Below are 15,961 nucleotides of genomic sequence, written 5' to 3' on the forward strand. Positions count from 1 at the left end.
GTGTAAATTAGTTCAATCATTGTGGAAGACAGTGTGGCGATTTCTCAAGGATCTCAAACCAGAAATAACATTTGACCCAGTAATCCCATTACTGGGTATATACCCAAAGGATTAGAAATCATTTTACTATACAGAGTCATGCACATGTATGTTTATTGCAGCACTATTCACAACAGCAAAGACTTGCAGCCAACCCAAATGTCCATCAGTGAGAGAAACTGGATAAAGAAAACGTGGCACATTTACACCATGGAATACTATGCAGCCATGAAAAAGGATGAGTTCATGTCCTTTGCAAGCACATGGATGAAGCTGGAAACCATCATTCTCAGCAAACTAACACAAGAACAGAAAACCAAACAGCGCATGTTCTCACTCATAAGTGGGAGTTGAACAGTGAGAACAGATGGACACAGGGAGGGGAACATCACACACTGGGGCCTGTCGGGGGGTAGCAGGCTAGGGGAGGGATAGCATTAGGATAAATACCTAATGTAGATTACAGGTTGATGGGTGCAGCAAACCACCATGGCATGTGTATACCTATTTAACAAACCTGCACATTCTGCACATGTACCCCAGAACTTAAAGTATAAAAAAAGAAACAAAAACAATAATGGAGAATTGTAATATCAGAATGAATTTGAATGTCAGTAGACATTATTTGCAAAATGGCAACAAAATTAGCATTTTTCAGGTATGTTTGGCAGCAACACACACATACATAGTACACACACACACACGGTCATGTTGGTTTCCCACCACTTTCCAGCAATGGACGTGGATACGTTTTATGGCCTTCTCAGGCCTGAGTTTCCTCACTTGTCATTACTACAGCCTCAAAGTGTCATTAAATGTAATGAAACAGCATACCTAGCAAGGAACATGGTAGGAAGTATATTTTGCTACTCACATGCCCGTTTCTTCCTCCCATTCCTCTTCCTTGGTGAAATCATATTGGTCATGGCGTGTTAACCAATCTCCCAGACCAGGAAGAGGCAAACTAACTGATGAAGTTGTGGGTTCTGGAAGATACAGCCCATGTCTTAGTTTAACTCTGATCCTTAATACTTCTATAGTTTTGGTACCTGCAGGTGTCTGTGGAAAGAAAGAATGCGTGAATGTACAGAAGGAAAGGTGTACAGACGGAAGGATAAAGGGGAAAATGTTACTGAAAGAATATGAAATAGCTTATCTCCAAAAAGTATTCAACTCAAAACATTTTATTTTTATTTCATTTTAGTTTTTGAGACAGGGTCTCTATCACCCAGGCTGGAGTGCACTGGTGCCATCATGGCGTGCTGCAGCCTGGACCTCCCAGGCTCAGGTGTTCCTCCCACCTCAACCTCCCAAATAGCTGGGAGTGCAGGTGAACACCACCACACCTGGCTAATTTTTAGTATTTTCTGTAGAGATGAGGTTTCGCCATGTTGCCCAGGCTAGTCTTGAACTCAAACTCCTGGAGTCAAGTGATCCACCTACCTCAGCCTCCCAAAGTGCTGGGATTAACAGTTATCAGCCACCGTGCCTGGCCCAAACAATTTTATAATTTGCTAGGACATTTTAGTAAATTCTTTTGTTTGAGTGAATTAAATTATCTGCACATACCACATAAGAAAACTGGAGTAAGGTGAAATGATTTAATTTCTCAAAGCCTTCCCTAGTTAGTGGATATATTCAGAAAATAATTCAATTATTCCTGGTGACATATTGTTTGGTCCCAATCATTTGTAACATGTGTACCAAGCACTATATAATTAAGTCTATCTTACAAGTTTAACTTCATTCTATGTGTTTTAAATATTGAAATGCTTAAAGGAAAAGGAAAGGGGTGACATTTCAGCTAGTAATGTTATTTAGCCTCTCTTATGAGAGTTGTGTTATAATTGACAATATGGCCCATTATGTTTTCTTACAGATAAGAGGTTATGAATTATAAGTCTCAAGAATAAAATGTTGATTCCACTGTCAGTTTAACAATCTAGAGAGCCTTTTGTGTAATTGTGTGTTGTGACAGCTATGGAGATGTGCCGCTCCCTGTTGGGCTGACTGACTTTCCCAGACAGTCGTCTTACCTCTCCCCCTTTCACAGGTGGGCAGAGTCTCACAGTGGAGAGGCTTTCTCTGCCTTCTCCCGTTCCCAGTTCCCTTTATCTCTCATAGGTATAATCCTGGGTACGTCTCATACTTCCAACTCAGTCTTGGCATTTGATTCTTGGAGGCTTAAATCAACACAAGTATCTCTTTTTCCCTTGCCATATGAGCTTGTGGTGAACAAAACCTGAGACACATTGCACATGGCTTGGTTTTCCTACATACATTAAACTGTATTCCTGAGAAGATTTTTTAAGGCAATCCTTTATATTTCAAATAATCTTTGCCCATTGCTAATGAGATGGTTTGGCCCTAGTGTATACATACTAAGGAAAACTCTCATGGTTCATTCTTTCCTACCCAACTCATATGGCTTATGCTTAATCTTTTGCATAACATCTATATCTAAGATGGTAAGTGAATTTCTGATTCACTCAGGTCTTCTCTCTCTGACCTCTTGAATTTTAAAGTATTTAGTTAGCTGCACAAACACTGCCTTCACATCTGCTCCAGATGCACCATAGATATCAGTAGGATGAACCATATATAAAAATACATTTTGAAACAAGGTAAGCAGACCTACTCATTATCTCCGACCATATCCTTTAACTCTAAAGGTCACTGACTTTGGTGGTTGCTAGCATTAGCTTTTCAGATAATAAGCAGACCTATTCATTATCTTCAATCATATCCTTTAAGTCTAAAGGTCACTGAGTTTGGTGGTTGCTAGCATTAGCTTTTCAGATATACAGTCTGAAAGGATAGCATAAATTAAAAGTTGATCTCTCCCATAGTTGATCTTTTCCATGTGTAAACCTGAAAATGCCAGATAACTTCTTGAATAACTGCCCCGTTCCAACTTCTGAACAGATCACATTCCAGTTGTCGTCTTAGGGCAGGTTTTTAAACCATGTAGGGTAGAGCTTAGGAGATTTTAATGCTCATCTGAATGTGGGAATCACTGAATATTTCATTCCCTGAAGGACTTAGTCATGGACTTGGGCACATCAGTAAAAAGTAATATTTGGCAAAATATCTCTAGGATGAATTGACTACAGACAGTTGCAGACTTACCACAGTTCAACTTCATGCTTTTTCAACTTTATGATGGTGTGAAAGCCATATGTGTTCAGTAGAAACTGTACTTCAAAGTTTAAATGTTGATTCAAATTTTGTATAATAACTTTAATATAAAATAGGTTTTGTGCTAGATGCTTTTGCCCAACTGTAAGCTAAGGAAAGTGTTCTGAGTATGGTTAAGTTCAGCTAGGCTAAGTTATGATGTTCAGTAGTTAGGTGTATTAAATGCATTTTCAACTTACTTACAATGGATTTATCAGGACATAACCCCATCATAAGTAAAGGGGTATGTGCAGATTAAAGTTAACCATGAAACAGACCTAAAGCCACATAGTAGATATTTATCTTTCTGTAAGATAATAGCTATTGACAATTAATTATAGAATGTCCAGTGTATTTCGAACTATATATTCTCTATACCCCATGTCTTTAATTCTTGCAATAGCTCTGGGAGGTAGGTAATATTATTTTCCCTATTCTATATCTGAGGATCCCAAGGATATAGAGGTGAAATGATTTGCCTCAAGTCCCATTTCAAACAAGTGACAGAGCCTGAATTTGAATCAACATCCACTTGATTCAGAGCAATATGTTTATAAGCACTGTATGACACAGCTTCATTTCATATCTGCATTCGCTGCTGACTGAATATATTGTCCATACCTTTTCAGTTCATTGCTGTTCCCGGCTGCAGGACATTTAATGCTTGTGGGAAATAGGTGACTCTATGAACTGTTCCTATATCCAGCAATATAAGAAACTTTAAAGACTTAAGATCACTTGTTCTTTTTAATGAATTAGAAACAAGTTATTAGTGTTGCTCACTCTAATCCTACAATGAACCTACAAGATAAGAAATGTTAATATCAAACTAATTATTAGGAAATGAAAAAGAAAATGAATAAAGAATGCATAAAATGTGGTAGAAGGTATTAACAAAGGGGGCAGGCAATGGTTCATTCAGAATTGGAGAGAGTGTTTATTTCCATGTTAGGAACAAAGCTTGCATCCAGTCCTTGCTGCTTATAGTCAACAAGCTTCCCACTTCCAACCTCTATGGCAGTATACATGTTGGCACCATCTATAAATACCCAAATCCCTAAGCTTTAAATACTATTCAATTTTCAAATTGAATTTTCTTTTATGTACAAACGTGTTGCAGACTTGGATTTCCAGACATTAAATAATTGTACATGGAAACAATTATATATTAGGATTTTCTGCCACCAAGTGGTAATAATACTTCCTTGCACCGTTGGATAGGTTTACTCTTCTCTGTATCATTAAGTTTTTTTAAGAAACATTTACTGAATTTCTATGATGTATTAGAAACTGACTAGAATTTTTTTCTGAAAATAAAATGTTATCTATGCATCCAAAACTTGGTATTTAATACTTAGAAAAAAACTATCACATAAAAATGCTTCATGCGAGTTTATAGATATTTAGTTTTATACCATTTAACTATACCAGTGATTCTCACCCAGGTGTGATTGTGCCCTCCACTCCTAATTTGGTGCCTTTGATAATACCTGCAGATATTTTTGGTTGGCACAATAGGGGATGGTGGGAGCTGTGACTGGCATCTAATCTGTAGATTAGAGGCCAGGGATGCTGCTAAGCATTCCATAATGCACAGGAGACCACTGACACCAAAGAATTATCTAGCCCAAAATGTCAATGGTGAATTAATGAATAGATGGTAAATAAATCAGAGACATGACGGTTATGAGCCTGTCCTCACCTGCATGCTTTATCATAATGGGCTTAGTGGGAGCTTCACACTGGTATTCACTTTTTATGACGTTCTTAAGGCATAAATCATAGTTTCAAAGCCAGGGTTCCCATTATATTATTTAAGATGTTATGTGGAAGTTTTTATGCGTTTCACAAATTCATAAATTGGTGGGGCTTGAATGATAGAAGCTAGGTAGACCACTTCCTTCATTGTCAGACAAGGTTATAGAAAGTTGAAGCATCTTGCCTACTGTTCCATGGCTAGCTTGTGGCAAAGCCAGATGGTATTTATCCTTCAGATTCCCTTCAAGTGCTCTTTTTGAGAACCTAAACCGTCTCTCTCTGGTTAATCTGATGAATTATATAATTTATCAGAGTGGTTTTAAAATTCAGTATAAGTAAAAATATATGGACACTGACATTTTTAGAGTAAAAGAAAAAGGAAATAGATGCATGAAAAATGATGCTAAATTATTTTAAAATTTATATATTATTATTCATCTTATCAATCTTGCCATATTTTTCATAATGAGCTATTACCATAACTCAGCTATACCATAATTGCTTATGTTCATTTATACACAGAGCCTAGCACAGCACCTTACATTTTGAGGACCCTCAATATATACTTGTTCAATAGATGAATGTCTGAGTAGCTGTTTTAATTCAGTATGTGGCTATTTAAAGTATCAAAGCAAAGCACTGAAGTTAATGCAAGGATTTTAATTCAGTCTCATTGAGCTTTACTTACAGCAACATAGATGTCACCAGGAAATATGAATCATTGTGTATCTTTGAAGACAGTCTCGAGGTGTCTCTTCCCCTAGAAAACAGTTGTGCAACATAAACATGCAGATTTAGAGCTGCTTGTTTTGCTTCAGTTCTTCTACTTATTTCTTTGTAAAGCCAGTTTTTTTCCTTTAGAAAATGCATTAAAGAGGTTTTAAATCATCCTCTTAGCATGTTAATATGGTATGCTACCACCTTTATTGCAGATTGCTTTAATATTTTGTTATTTGCCTATTTGGGTAAATGTATTTTAATTTGAAAAGTGCTACCCAAATGGGATAGTATGCAGTACCTAAAATTCAGACATTAATTAGAGCTTTTTTCGCAACTGAATTCTGTTCCACCACAGTCTTACCCTGGTGTTTCTGCAGGATCCACATCAGACCCTGCTGCAGGTGTGGATGTCTTAGTTAATCAGGTGGCACTGTTGATCCCTCATCAATGGGCTTCTGAGATCATCACCATTATTTCCTCAATTTCTTTGACTCTTTCTCTACCATGGCTTTATCTGTGAGAAGGTTAACGCGTGATTCTCATGACAACGTGATTGGCAGCCACAAAGTCTAAGAGACTCCTCAGACAGACAACCTCTAACAGCCATTAACAAATCGAACACACCTAAAATGTCACTGATTTGTCTTGGAAGACAGAATATTAAGCAAGATAAATGGCACTAGACATATGGATAATTTGTGTATATAAGACTATTAGTTCATTAGATAACTAATCTCACTACCTTATTTAAAAGAAAATTTAAGTAGGAATCCATTTCTAAATCTTTTCAAATTACAGGTTGGGCACAATAAACAACCAAGTATAAGGAGCTCAGAAGATTTCCATTTAAATAGTTTCAATAATCCTCCAAGACAATATCAGGTAAGCATGGATTTTTAAAGGAATAAGACTAGTTATTTGTAATATTTAGGTTCTTGAACTATGTGATTCTTTAAAGTATCAGGATATTTTTCTCAATATCAAATAAGGCATTAATTCAACAAATATTTATTAATTTCCATGTACCAGGCATTTTGTAAGTGATTGAGATATATAAGTTAAAAAAATAAAGTCTTGGAATCACAGATCTGAGAGTCTCCATGTTCATTGAAAAAGGCAAACCTTACAAAAAACATAAAGAAGAGAGTAAAATTCATGTCACATTCCACCAGTGAGAAACAAAGACTGCTTGCTTTTGGTGAAAATTCTGCCAGCTGATTGATTGTATGTCTACATGTGCATAATTTTACATATATTTTAATATTATTATAAAATGCATATATACTACTGTATAAATGAGTTAATACTTACATAATGAGTAATAGTTTTTAGCTTGTGATTTTCTCTCCACAAAATATATATTTCTATTAATTTCAGTGAATGTATCATATTCCTTCATACAAATATATAATTTACTAAAAATAATTCCTTATTGATGGACATTTAAAGTTCATTTTTGTCTATTATATAACTAGTTCTATGAACATACTTGTTAATGTACTAAATCATATCTTTAGAATAGATTCTTGAAGGTAGAGTTTTACTATCTATCTACCATTTAACCTTGGCTTAGGTGTAAAATTTTGTTTAGTTCTATATGAGCACCCACTAAGACTCCTTCTTTTTATGAAAAATATATAGTAAAAGCAATGTTTGCATGATAGAAGCCCAGGTACTTGAAAAATATATTACATTGAAACTAGCATTCCTAAATTACTAGAAAGTTTAAAATAAAAATTGGTTCCATTTTTTGGTGGATCAGACGTGGGGCTTAAATGAGTGGACATTAGCTTAATTTCTCATTTCCACGAGCAGTAGTGTACATCTTTTGCCTACCCCACTGAAAGACTGTCTTACTCTAATACTTGCAATACAAGCAACGGACATAAAGGATTACATACTTGCTCTAAACATTCTTTTCTAAGAACTCACTTTTGAGTCATTAGCCCAGGTGATGTGAAAACTGCTTTAAAAAGGAAAGCAAAATGTGGAGATCGCATGCATCCCGGCTGAATCATCTTAGTCTTTGACAGCCATGACTTTCAAAGAGCTCCCTACAGGGAGGAAGACTCTGAAACTTGTTCCAAATGAGAGATCTGTCATGAACCTGAAACTGACATAGATTTCTCCTTTCTCTGTTTTTTAGAAAATAATGAAAAGGCTCATTAAAAGATATGTACTGCAGGCCCAGGTAGATAAGGAGAGTGATGAAGTGAACGAAGGTGAGTTGAATGCAGAAGCAAATCAGCCCCTGAATGTGAGACAGGATGGGAGCCTAAAGCAGAGTGGCCGGAGAGCTGCAGAGATGGGCATGGGGAGAGTGAACTTCAAGGGGAAAAGTAGAACAGGATCTCACCAACCACCATTCTGTTAAAGAGTGGGGAACAGGCTATTTCTCCACAGGCGGGGACAGGTGCCACTTGCTAGATAAAAAGCTGTCATTCTTATGGTGGACTTGGAGGGAGGAGGAAGTGGGTGGGAAAGGCAAGGAAGGGGCTGCTGCCTCAACCCCTGAATCATTCACCACCTTTTCATTTTAACTTACTTTAGGAGGGCTTTTGTTATCATTCTGCTGTAATCTCTTCATTCACCAAAACACTTAGCTAAGAAAACAAAAACCTGCTCAATTAGGAAGTTATTTCCTTTCAAAGGATTCAAAATAAAATTGTGTGTGAAATTAGAGCTGATTTCCTCCTGTCCCACAGTCACTAGTTTTTCTGCATTGCGTATTTATAGTTGACTTCTTATCACTCTTGCTTTCAAAGGGGAACTGAAGGAAATTAAGCAGGACATCTCAAGTCTCCGCTATGAACTCCTTGAAGAAAAATCTCAGAATACAGAAGACCTAGCAGAACTTATTAGAGAACTTGGAGAGAAATTATCCATGGAACCAAATCAAGAGGAAAACAATAGATAATGTGAAGACTTCCTTAGAAATTCATATTTATTTGTCCACTTGAAGCCATATTATTTTCTGATTTATTTTCTTAAGTGCCAATGTGCCCACCTTTTAAACAAGAAAAAGTTAAATAACTTGGGCTATCCTACCATCTGGAACCCTAGTATCTATCTAATTTTTTTGGTGATTAAACTCCATTGTTCAGGGTAAAGCCTGTAGATAATGAGGAAAATTATGCCCAGTTGTTTGGTGCTTGTTTTATAAACTGCTTTCTTGGATATAACTGTTGTGATGATGTCATTGCCATGTAGTGTCTGCCTGAAAATGGGTCCCAGCGGACAGGGGCTGACCCATGTTACTCCCCATGCGGTTTTTCCTCTGAAGTTTATTTCAGGTTCCTTCTTGCCTGTTCTGTGGATCCCCTGCTGGGGACTCCCAGCTCTGAAATTTGGGAAAAAGTAGTCCATGGGCCTTTAGAATGCTTTAATCCTTTCTTTAGAATGCTGTTTAAACACCATTTACCCTACTTATCCCTCAAAGCACATGAGTGACAGTGTTCATACAAAATGGGCTTACATCTATGTAAAATTTTCTGATTCATCTATTTGAAAACATTACACTTAAGAATGAAAAAAGTTTTTCCTCCACTGAACCCTGGAAACATGGTCCAGTTTTTTGTGTGTGTGTATGTAAATGTGTACACACATACATAAAGTACTTGCCCTATTTATTTTGTGGCTAATGTGGACACACAAAAGCTCTTTATGTTGTAAATTTTTATTGTGACTAAAAAATTGCTGTCTAAATAAGTAGCTTTTATTGGAAAAAAATCAAAACCCCAAACACTATGGTTATTTGGTTCCATTGTAGCACAATTTTGTGCCATTTCTGGGAGCATTTACAGATGAATTCCCACACTTAGCCATTGAATGTAAAGGGGAAAAATAAGGTGGGAATTTGTAAATACTTACTTATCTGTTATTTGCAATATGTTCTATCCTTCTACCCAAATATATAAAACAGGAATTTGCATTCATGTGCATTTAGCAAGAACTGGTTGTTGTTACTTACTGATCATGTGAAGTGGTGTCTTAAACAACTAAAAGAGATGAAGGTTCATATGTTTACTCAAAGACCATTGGCATTCAGAGGATGCTGGACATTAACTGGAAATGCTACTTCCAGTTCAATAATGGGAGATTTCAAATGCAAATCTTTAACTTCATCTTAAAGATGAAATGGTTGCAGAAAATCTGTTTAGCTCCAACTTTGGCTTAATTTAAACCAAAGAACATTTATGTAACCAGATCAGAAAATACAGCTGAAAATTTATATTCAGTGATTTTGTATTTGTGGATACTACTTATGGAAAAGTTACTTGGCGATACATAAAGATCGATTTTCAAATATTTTGTGACAGTATTGGAATCAGCAGTTGTAAAAAATCAACCTCATACTGAATGCAGTATCAGCAAATTAAAATAATCTAACATCCACAAAAAGTGTGTGTTGTGCCATGTGAGAGATGGACCTTCATCCCAAGGATGCTCTATGACAGCACATAGGCTTGACTCCAGAAGACTCAAGAAAAGATATTCAGATTCCTCAGTGTCTTTTAAGTTGGATTGACTTGACAAGATAAAAGTTTTGGGAGACTCAACAGACATGACTGTGGGTTCCTCAGCAAAAGGCACTACTCTCCTGTGGCTCTTATGGTTCAAATTAATGTCCTGAAGTCAGATTTTCACCAGAGTGCAACTGACTTGACATCTCTTTGAATTTCATCTTCCAACTTAGAATAGTTGGCATTTCTTCTAAGTTGGAAGATGAAAAAGGAAATTAAACGTATTTTAAGAAAGCTTTTAAAATTCTGACAAGAGCTTAATTACAGGCACATCGCCAAAAGATGGTCATAAGCATGGGAAAAGTCTCAAGACCACTGGCTTTAAATCCTACCTTCACGTCACAGTCGGCTTCATCTTTGAAACTAAGATGATAAGAAGTTGAAACGTTTTTATCCCAGTTGCTCTCCTGTCCTATTTCTCCCCTCTGAGTGGATGCTTTCTGGAGGTTCATGCACCCATGAGGAGTATGAAGCAGCGCTGCTTTTCACTGTGACCACACAGCTGCTCCCCGAGGGCTGAGCCCTGCCCACTTTTCACCGTCTCACCACAGATCGACCACTAACGAACAGAACAAAGTCCCTGTTTTTGTCCATCGATGCCTGGGTTTCCTCTATGCTGCTCTTATTACTCTGAAACTGAGAAATAGCACAAACTCAGTATGATTTTATGAGGCATATCAAAGAAATTACCAGAATCTGCTGTCTGCTTAAAACTACCAGGGATTGAAAGGAGAAGAAAATGAGTGTTTGAACTCAAGGTACTTGCAACCAAATGGGGTAATTGGCCTTAATACAAGTATGAAAAATGTTAAATATTTTTCTATGAATTATCAAATTTAATCTAACTTAATGCTTACAATGACTGTATGATGTTAATTCTATCATTATTCTCATTTTGGAAAAGAGACAACTGAGGGAGTTAGAGGCTAGTAACTTACACATGGAGTGTCAAAGCCAGGAATGAACACTATGCCTGCCTCGCATTTATTGTAGGTCTTGATGAAGCATATGGAAGTGTGGTCATCTCATTGTGTAGCTTATATTTAAGTTTCTAGGTGAGGAAGAATACGTGGTACCTGAACACCCTAGCTTCCATTATATGTCCAGTCTAGGGGAAAATGAGCATTAGGCAAAGCAGGCTGTGGGTTAACAGAGGATTTGGTTTCAAAAGGACTGTAGATATTGGGGAGGAGAAGTATCATCTCTTTCTCACTCAACCTATGTTCATGGCTGAGGCCTCTATAACCAAAGACAGGTTAACAAAAGTGTACAAATTTATTTACCGTGTTTTATGTCACACGTGAGCCTTCAGAAAGACTCAAACACTTAAACTTATGTATTTTATGTTAAGTTTGACAAAGAGTGGAACTGAACAAGAGGGTATTATGTAATGGTACTGAAGTGGTGGGTACTTTTAGCAAGGCCTATTCAGATTCTTCTCTTACTATTTGGTTCTATAACAAGAGTCTTTTATTCTTTTAATCATTCATGGTCTATCTCTAACATTCCCTTTAACTGTCTGAGTAAAGTTGAGAATCTTTGGAAAAACACTGATGTGATTAAATATAGTGTACAGAAATCTATTTACAGTCAATAAGCCAATAAGGCCTGGGGTTTTAAGAGATTGAAGCCTCTGTGTGTGTGTGTGTGTGTGTCCTCTCTGTGACCCCATGTCTTCAGAAATAAGGAGGTTCCTGTCCTCCAAGTATAGGAAGGACACTTCTGGAATGAGGGTCTCATGACCTGCTTCAGTGGAAGATCAGAAAATTCTTTCTAGGGAAAGAATTTCTCACCTGCTTCAGGAGAGAAGGGTGAGGGGAAGGTGAGAATAACCTTCCTGCTTCTGCTGTTTCTTGAATTCCTTCAGCTCAAAATATTCAATATGCTGGGGTGCCATATTTTCAAGTAGCATGTCCTGAACGCTCTCATAGTTATGAAAAAGAATAAAAGATGGAGATGTATATTTCTTGGCAGGGACAGTATGAGCAAAACCAAGAGCTGGCCATGAGTGTGGGACACTTAGGGAGTTCTTCAGAGAGCAATAGTAAATCCAATGGCTATGAGTCAGTGAGGAGAATGGACTGACTCAGGAGCAAGTGGTTTCACTTTATTTGGACAGTCTATCCCACCCTTCCAGGACTATTTCAGTATGAAAGAATTTTATCACCATGTGAATAGTGAAAAAAAACTGAATTTTCAATTAAAATGGAGAGACTCTATGTCAGTATTTGCCTGCCAGCCAGTCCCCTAATGAAATCACTGTCAGGATCGATTACCAGCTTCAGACCAAGGAAGAACCCCAGACACAGATGATGTTTCTCCAGGTGGCACGTTCTAAGCATGCCCCACATCAGTTCTGATTTGAACACATAAATATCACCTCCCTCTTGGCTCTGAAACCCTCCTTCATCACTGTGTGCCAAGCAAGGTTTGTGAGCGTCATGCCAGTCATCCTGGCAGCTCTGGTGAATGGTGCTGAATATGAATTCCTACACTTTAGAGTCTCTGCCCTTTGATGTAGACAGCACATGTTTCCAAGTTAATCCAAGGTTGTGCAGGAGTGCAGCCCAGAACCCTAAAATGGGTGGAAACTGAAACTTCAGCTGTTATCTGTTGTCAAACAAAACATGGACTGCTAGTCCAAAAGTCTTTACTTCTGTATGTGGTTAGCTGAGGTGAACAACACAGCAGAGACTCTCTAAAAGACCTGGTAATTAAAGTAAATTCGTTTTTCTTTTCATGAATCTTGGAAGGATTGCTTGAATTTTCTTCCTTACTCTGTGTTCATAACTACAGCTATAAAAGTTTCCAGAAGCACTTTTCAAAAACACTTTCCTGGGATGGATTTAATGATAAGACCTATCAAAAATATTTCATTTTAAGTTAGAGATTTTTGTATAGCTGAGTAAATAGCTAGAGACACTGACCAACTGTATGATCGTTTCTTTTTTTTTTAATATTAGTGCCATTTGATGGATAGTCAATTTATCCAATATAAGTGGATCATAGAGTGGCTCATATTTTTCAAAATCTCATGAAAATTACATATCAAAAGGCACCTTATTCAATGGTAAAGGTAATTATATCTACCAAGGAGATCATATATTCATAACGACTGTAACAATTCCTAAGTAAGTATAATGTTACCTGGAACACTGAAGAAAAAACAGGAGAACAACTGGTATTCTAGTCTATTTGCGCTGCTAAAATAAAATACCATATTGGGTAGCTTATAAACAGCAGAAATTTATTTCTCACTCTTCTGCAGGCTGAGAAATACAAGATCCAGGTGCTGGCAGATTCAGTTTCTGGTGAGGGCCCACTTTCTGGTTTTTGATAGTGTCCCCACTTGCTGTGTCTCACATGAAGGAAGGGGCAAGTGAGGCCTCTAGGGCCTCTTTCATAAGGGCACTAATCCCATTCATGACAGCTCTGGCTCCATGACATAATCACCTCCCAAAGGCCCCATCTTCAAATGCCATCACATTGGGGGTTAGGATTTCCACATATAAACTCAGGGAGGACACAAGTATTCAGATCATAACAACAGGTCTGTATAGAATCAAATCAATTTTTAACCTTTCTTCTTTTTCTAATGTCCACCCTGGAAGTCACAAGGCTTTCATCATTGCACACTGATAAACTGATGGAGTAGTGTATCAAAAGCTGGAAGAGAGGTATATCCTCTGGCAAATGCATAGAAAGCACACTTTTTTTTCCTAAATAACGAAAGAAAACCTTGATGCTGACATTCAGGAAGTGAGTGTGGAATTTCACGTCCCTGCATTTTTGTCCTAATTATTGTCTATGAAAAGATATTGTTATACCACCATAGGAACAATTTTTTCAAAATAAAGTAAGTTTACTTATTATCATGTCTCAGGCTAAAAGAACTGTGGCAATGCTCTGCGTTTGCTTTAACCTTTTTAGTAGTCTGTGATTCAGCCGTGTGACATTTACCCTTCACTCTTCTTCAGAAAATGGACTTTCCCCAGAATGATTGGAAAAGGTCAAATTGTAAAGTGTCTTCTTATATTCTGGAAAATGTTAACATGTCCTGTTGTTGCCACTCTTTGTTAACATTGAGAAAAATGTATAAATACATGCATATATATATATATATATATATATATATATAAAGTCTGCCATGATATACAATCAATAGCCAAAGAACACATATATATGTAATTGTATATATGCTCAGACATTTTTCAAAACACGGCTATCTATAATTCTATCAAAAATTATAAATATGGATCTTTTTCTTTTCCCACATATCCTTTTACATTCTTTTTTTTCGTCATTTCAATGATTTTACTCGCTTTCTAGCCTCTCTATGTTATTTATCTCTTTGAGTTCTTTTCATCCCAATGGTTCAGAGTATAGCATCTGCAGCCAGAAGTATTGGGTAATCCCAGGTCTGACAATAGCTGTATACTCTTCACCAAGTTTCTTAACCTCTTTGGACCTCATTATCCCAATTCTACAGGTGAAAAAACACTAATATCTCCTACATTGAGTTTTTGTGAGGATTAAATGAGTTAATACATTTTAGGCTGATGATAAGCGTTCAGTTAATACTAGCAATCATAGAGAAAGCATGTGGCTCCCAAATTTCTTTTTCCACTCTGTCTTAAACAACTCTCCCTTAAACCTCACAAATCTATTGAAATTAGGTTCTAACTCATGTTTCTCTCATCACTTGGTACATCATGTCTGGGGCATTGTGCTAAGAAGGATTCTGAGGCCCAGTCAGAATTGGTAGTAAAGAATGACATAGAGACATTGAATAATGCTTGCCATGGACATGGGAAGTTGGCCATCATGCCACATATTTGCCATTTTTGAAAAAGATGAGTCACATTTGAGCAATATGTGGGAAAAATTCAAAGCACTGTTATTACTTTTGAGCATGATAATTTGTATAATTTTATAATAGTATCATTCATAAGATGGCTTAGGGCAACTCCCATATTAGGTCCAGCTCACAAAACTTTCATTTGAAACCTATGAAATTCATTGCAGTGTTCTGGGTCCTATTGCCAGTAGCAGTACTAGAAACAGAATACAAGTAGTCTATTTATAAGCAAAAGACTTAATTAATACAAGCTACTTCGATGAGGCCCATCTGAATTTATTCATTCTAGATAGCTATACAACCCTTGAGAATGAAGCCTGGACTAATTTGTGTTGGGTTAATTTGCCTGCCACAGCTTGTGGCTTCATTCCATATTTTAGAGGGCATACCAAATCCATGTAAGAAAATCTTGACACTGTCCAGTCATTGGGTGGCTCCTGAGTGATTTGCATCTCCCTCTTGGAAGGTGACGACTTTTGACTCGTTCACTCATACTTTTGTTTAATAAGAAAGCTATCTTTTGACTGAAGTAGAAGTAAACAATAAATGAATCACATGCCAGCTTTTTCTGCTATTCCATTTACGGGTCTAGCCTATCAGGCTGCCTCAGAGCCATGATCCAGTTGTCTTTCATGATCTACTAATAGGATACAATTAACCCATAGCTTGTGTCATTAGTTCATTTGACATTTACCCTCACTAAGAAGCAGGACACAAAGAGCCTGTCTCAGTTTGGTCACTTCTGCCTGATACTGTCCACTCTGAGATCTAATTACTTTTTCTTGCAAATCCCCAAAACATTTAGGTTTGAACTTAGGGTAGGTGTTTCTCTCCTAAACCAATGACATCTCGCTAATGATTTAAGAGCCCAGGGAGGGTTTATAAA

The 15,961-nt window shown here is 37.1% G+C and overlaps 1 protein-coding gene across 3 annotated transcripts in view; it reads left to right on the forward strand.

Annotated features, from left to right (window-relative positions):
- TRPC6 (transient receptor potential cation channel subfamily C member 6) overlaps positions 1-10,002 on the forward strand; it is a 134,606-nt gene extending 124,604 nt beyond the window's left edge. For all 3 annotated transcript variants that reach the window (XM_030829636.1, XM_030829637.1, XM_030829638.1), the window contains 3 exons: positions 6,493-6,576; positions 7,841-7,916; positions 8,460-10,002. In XM_030829636.1, the coding sequence (XP_030685496.1) occupies positions 6,493-6,576; positions 7,841-7,916; positions 8,460-8,611 (312 nt within the window). In that variant the 3' untranslated portion in view covers positions 8,612-10,002. The remainder of the gene's footprint in view (positions 1-6,492; positions 6,577-7,840; positions 7,917-8,459) is intronic.
- Positions 10,003-15,961: the final 5,959 nt, after the last annotated feature.

Source organism: Nomascus leucogenys, chromosome 15, assembly GCF_006542625.1.
Source record: "Nomascus leucogenys isolate Asia chromosome 15, Asia_NLE_v1, whole genome shotgun sequence".
In the NCBI taxonomy this organism is placed as follows: domain Eukaryota; kingdom Metazoa; phylum Chordata; class Mammalia; order Primates; family Hylobatidae; genus Nomascus; species Nomascus leucogenys.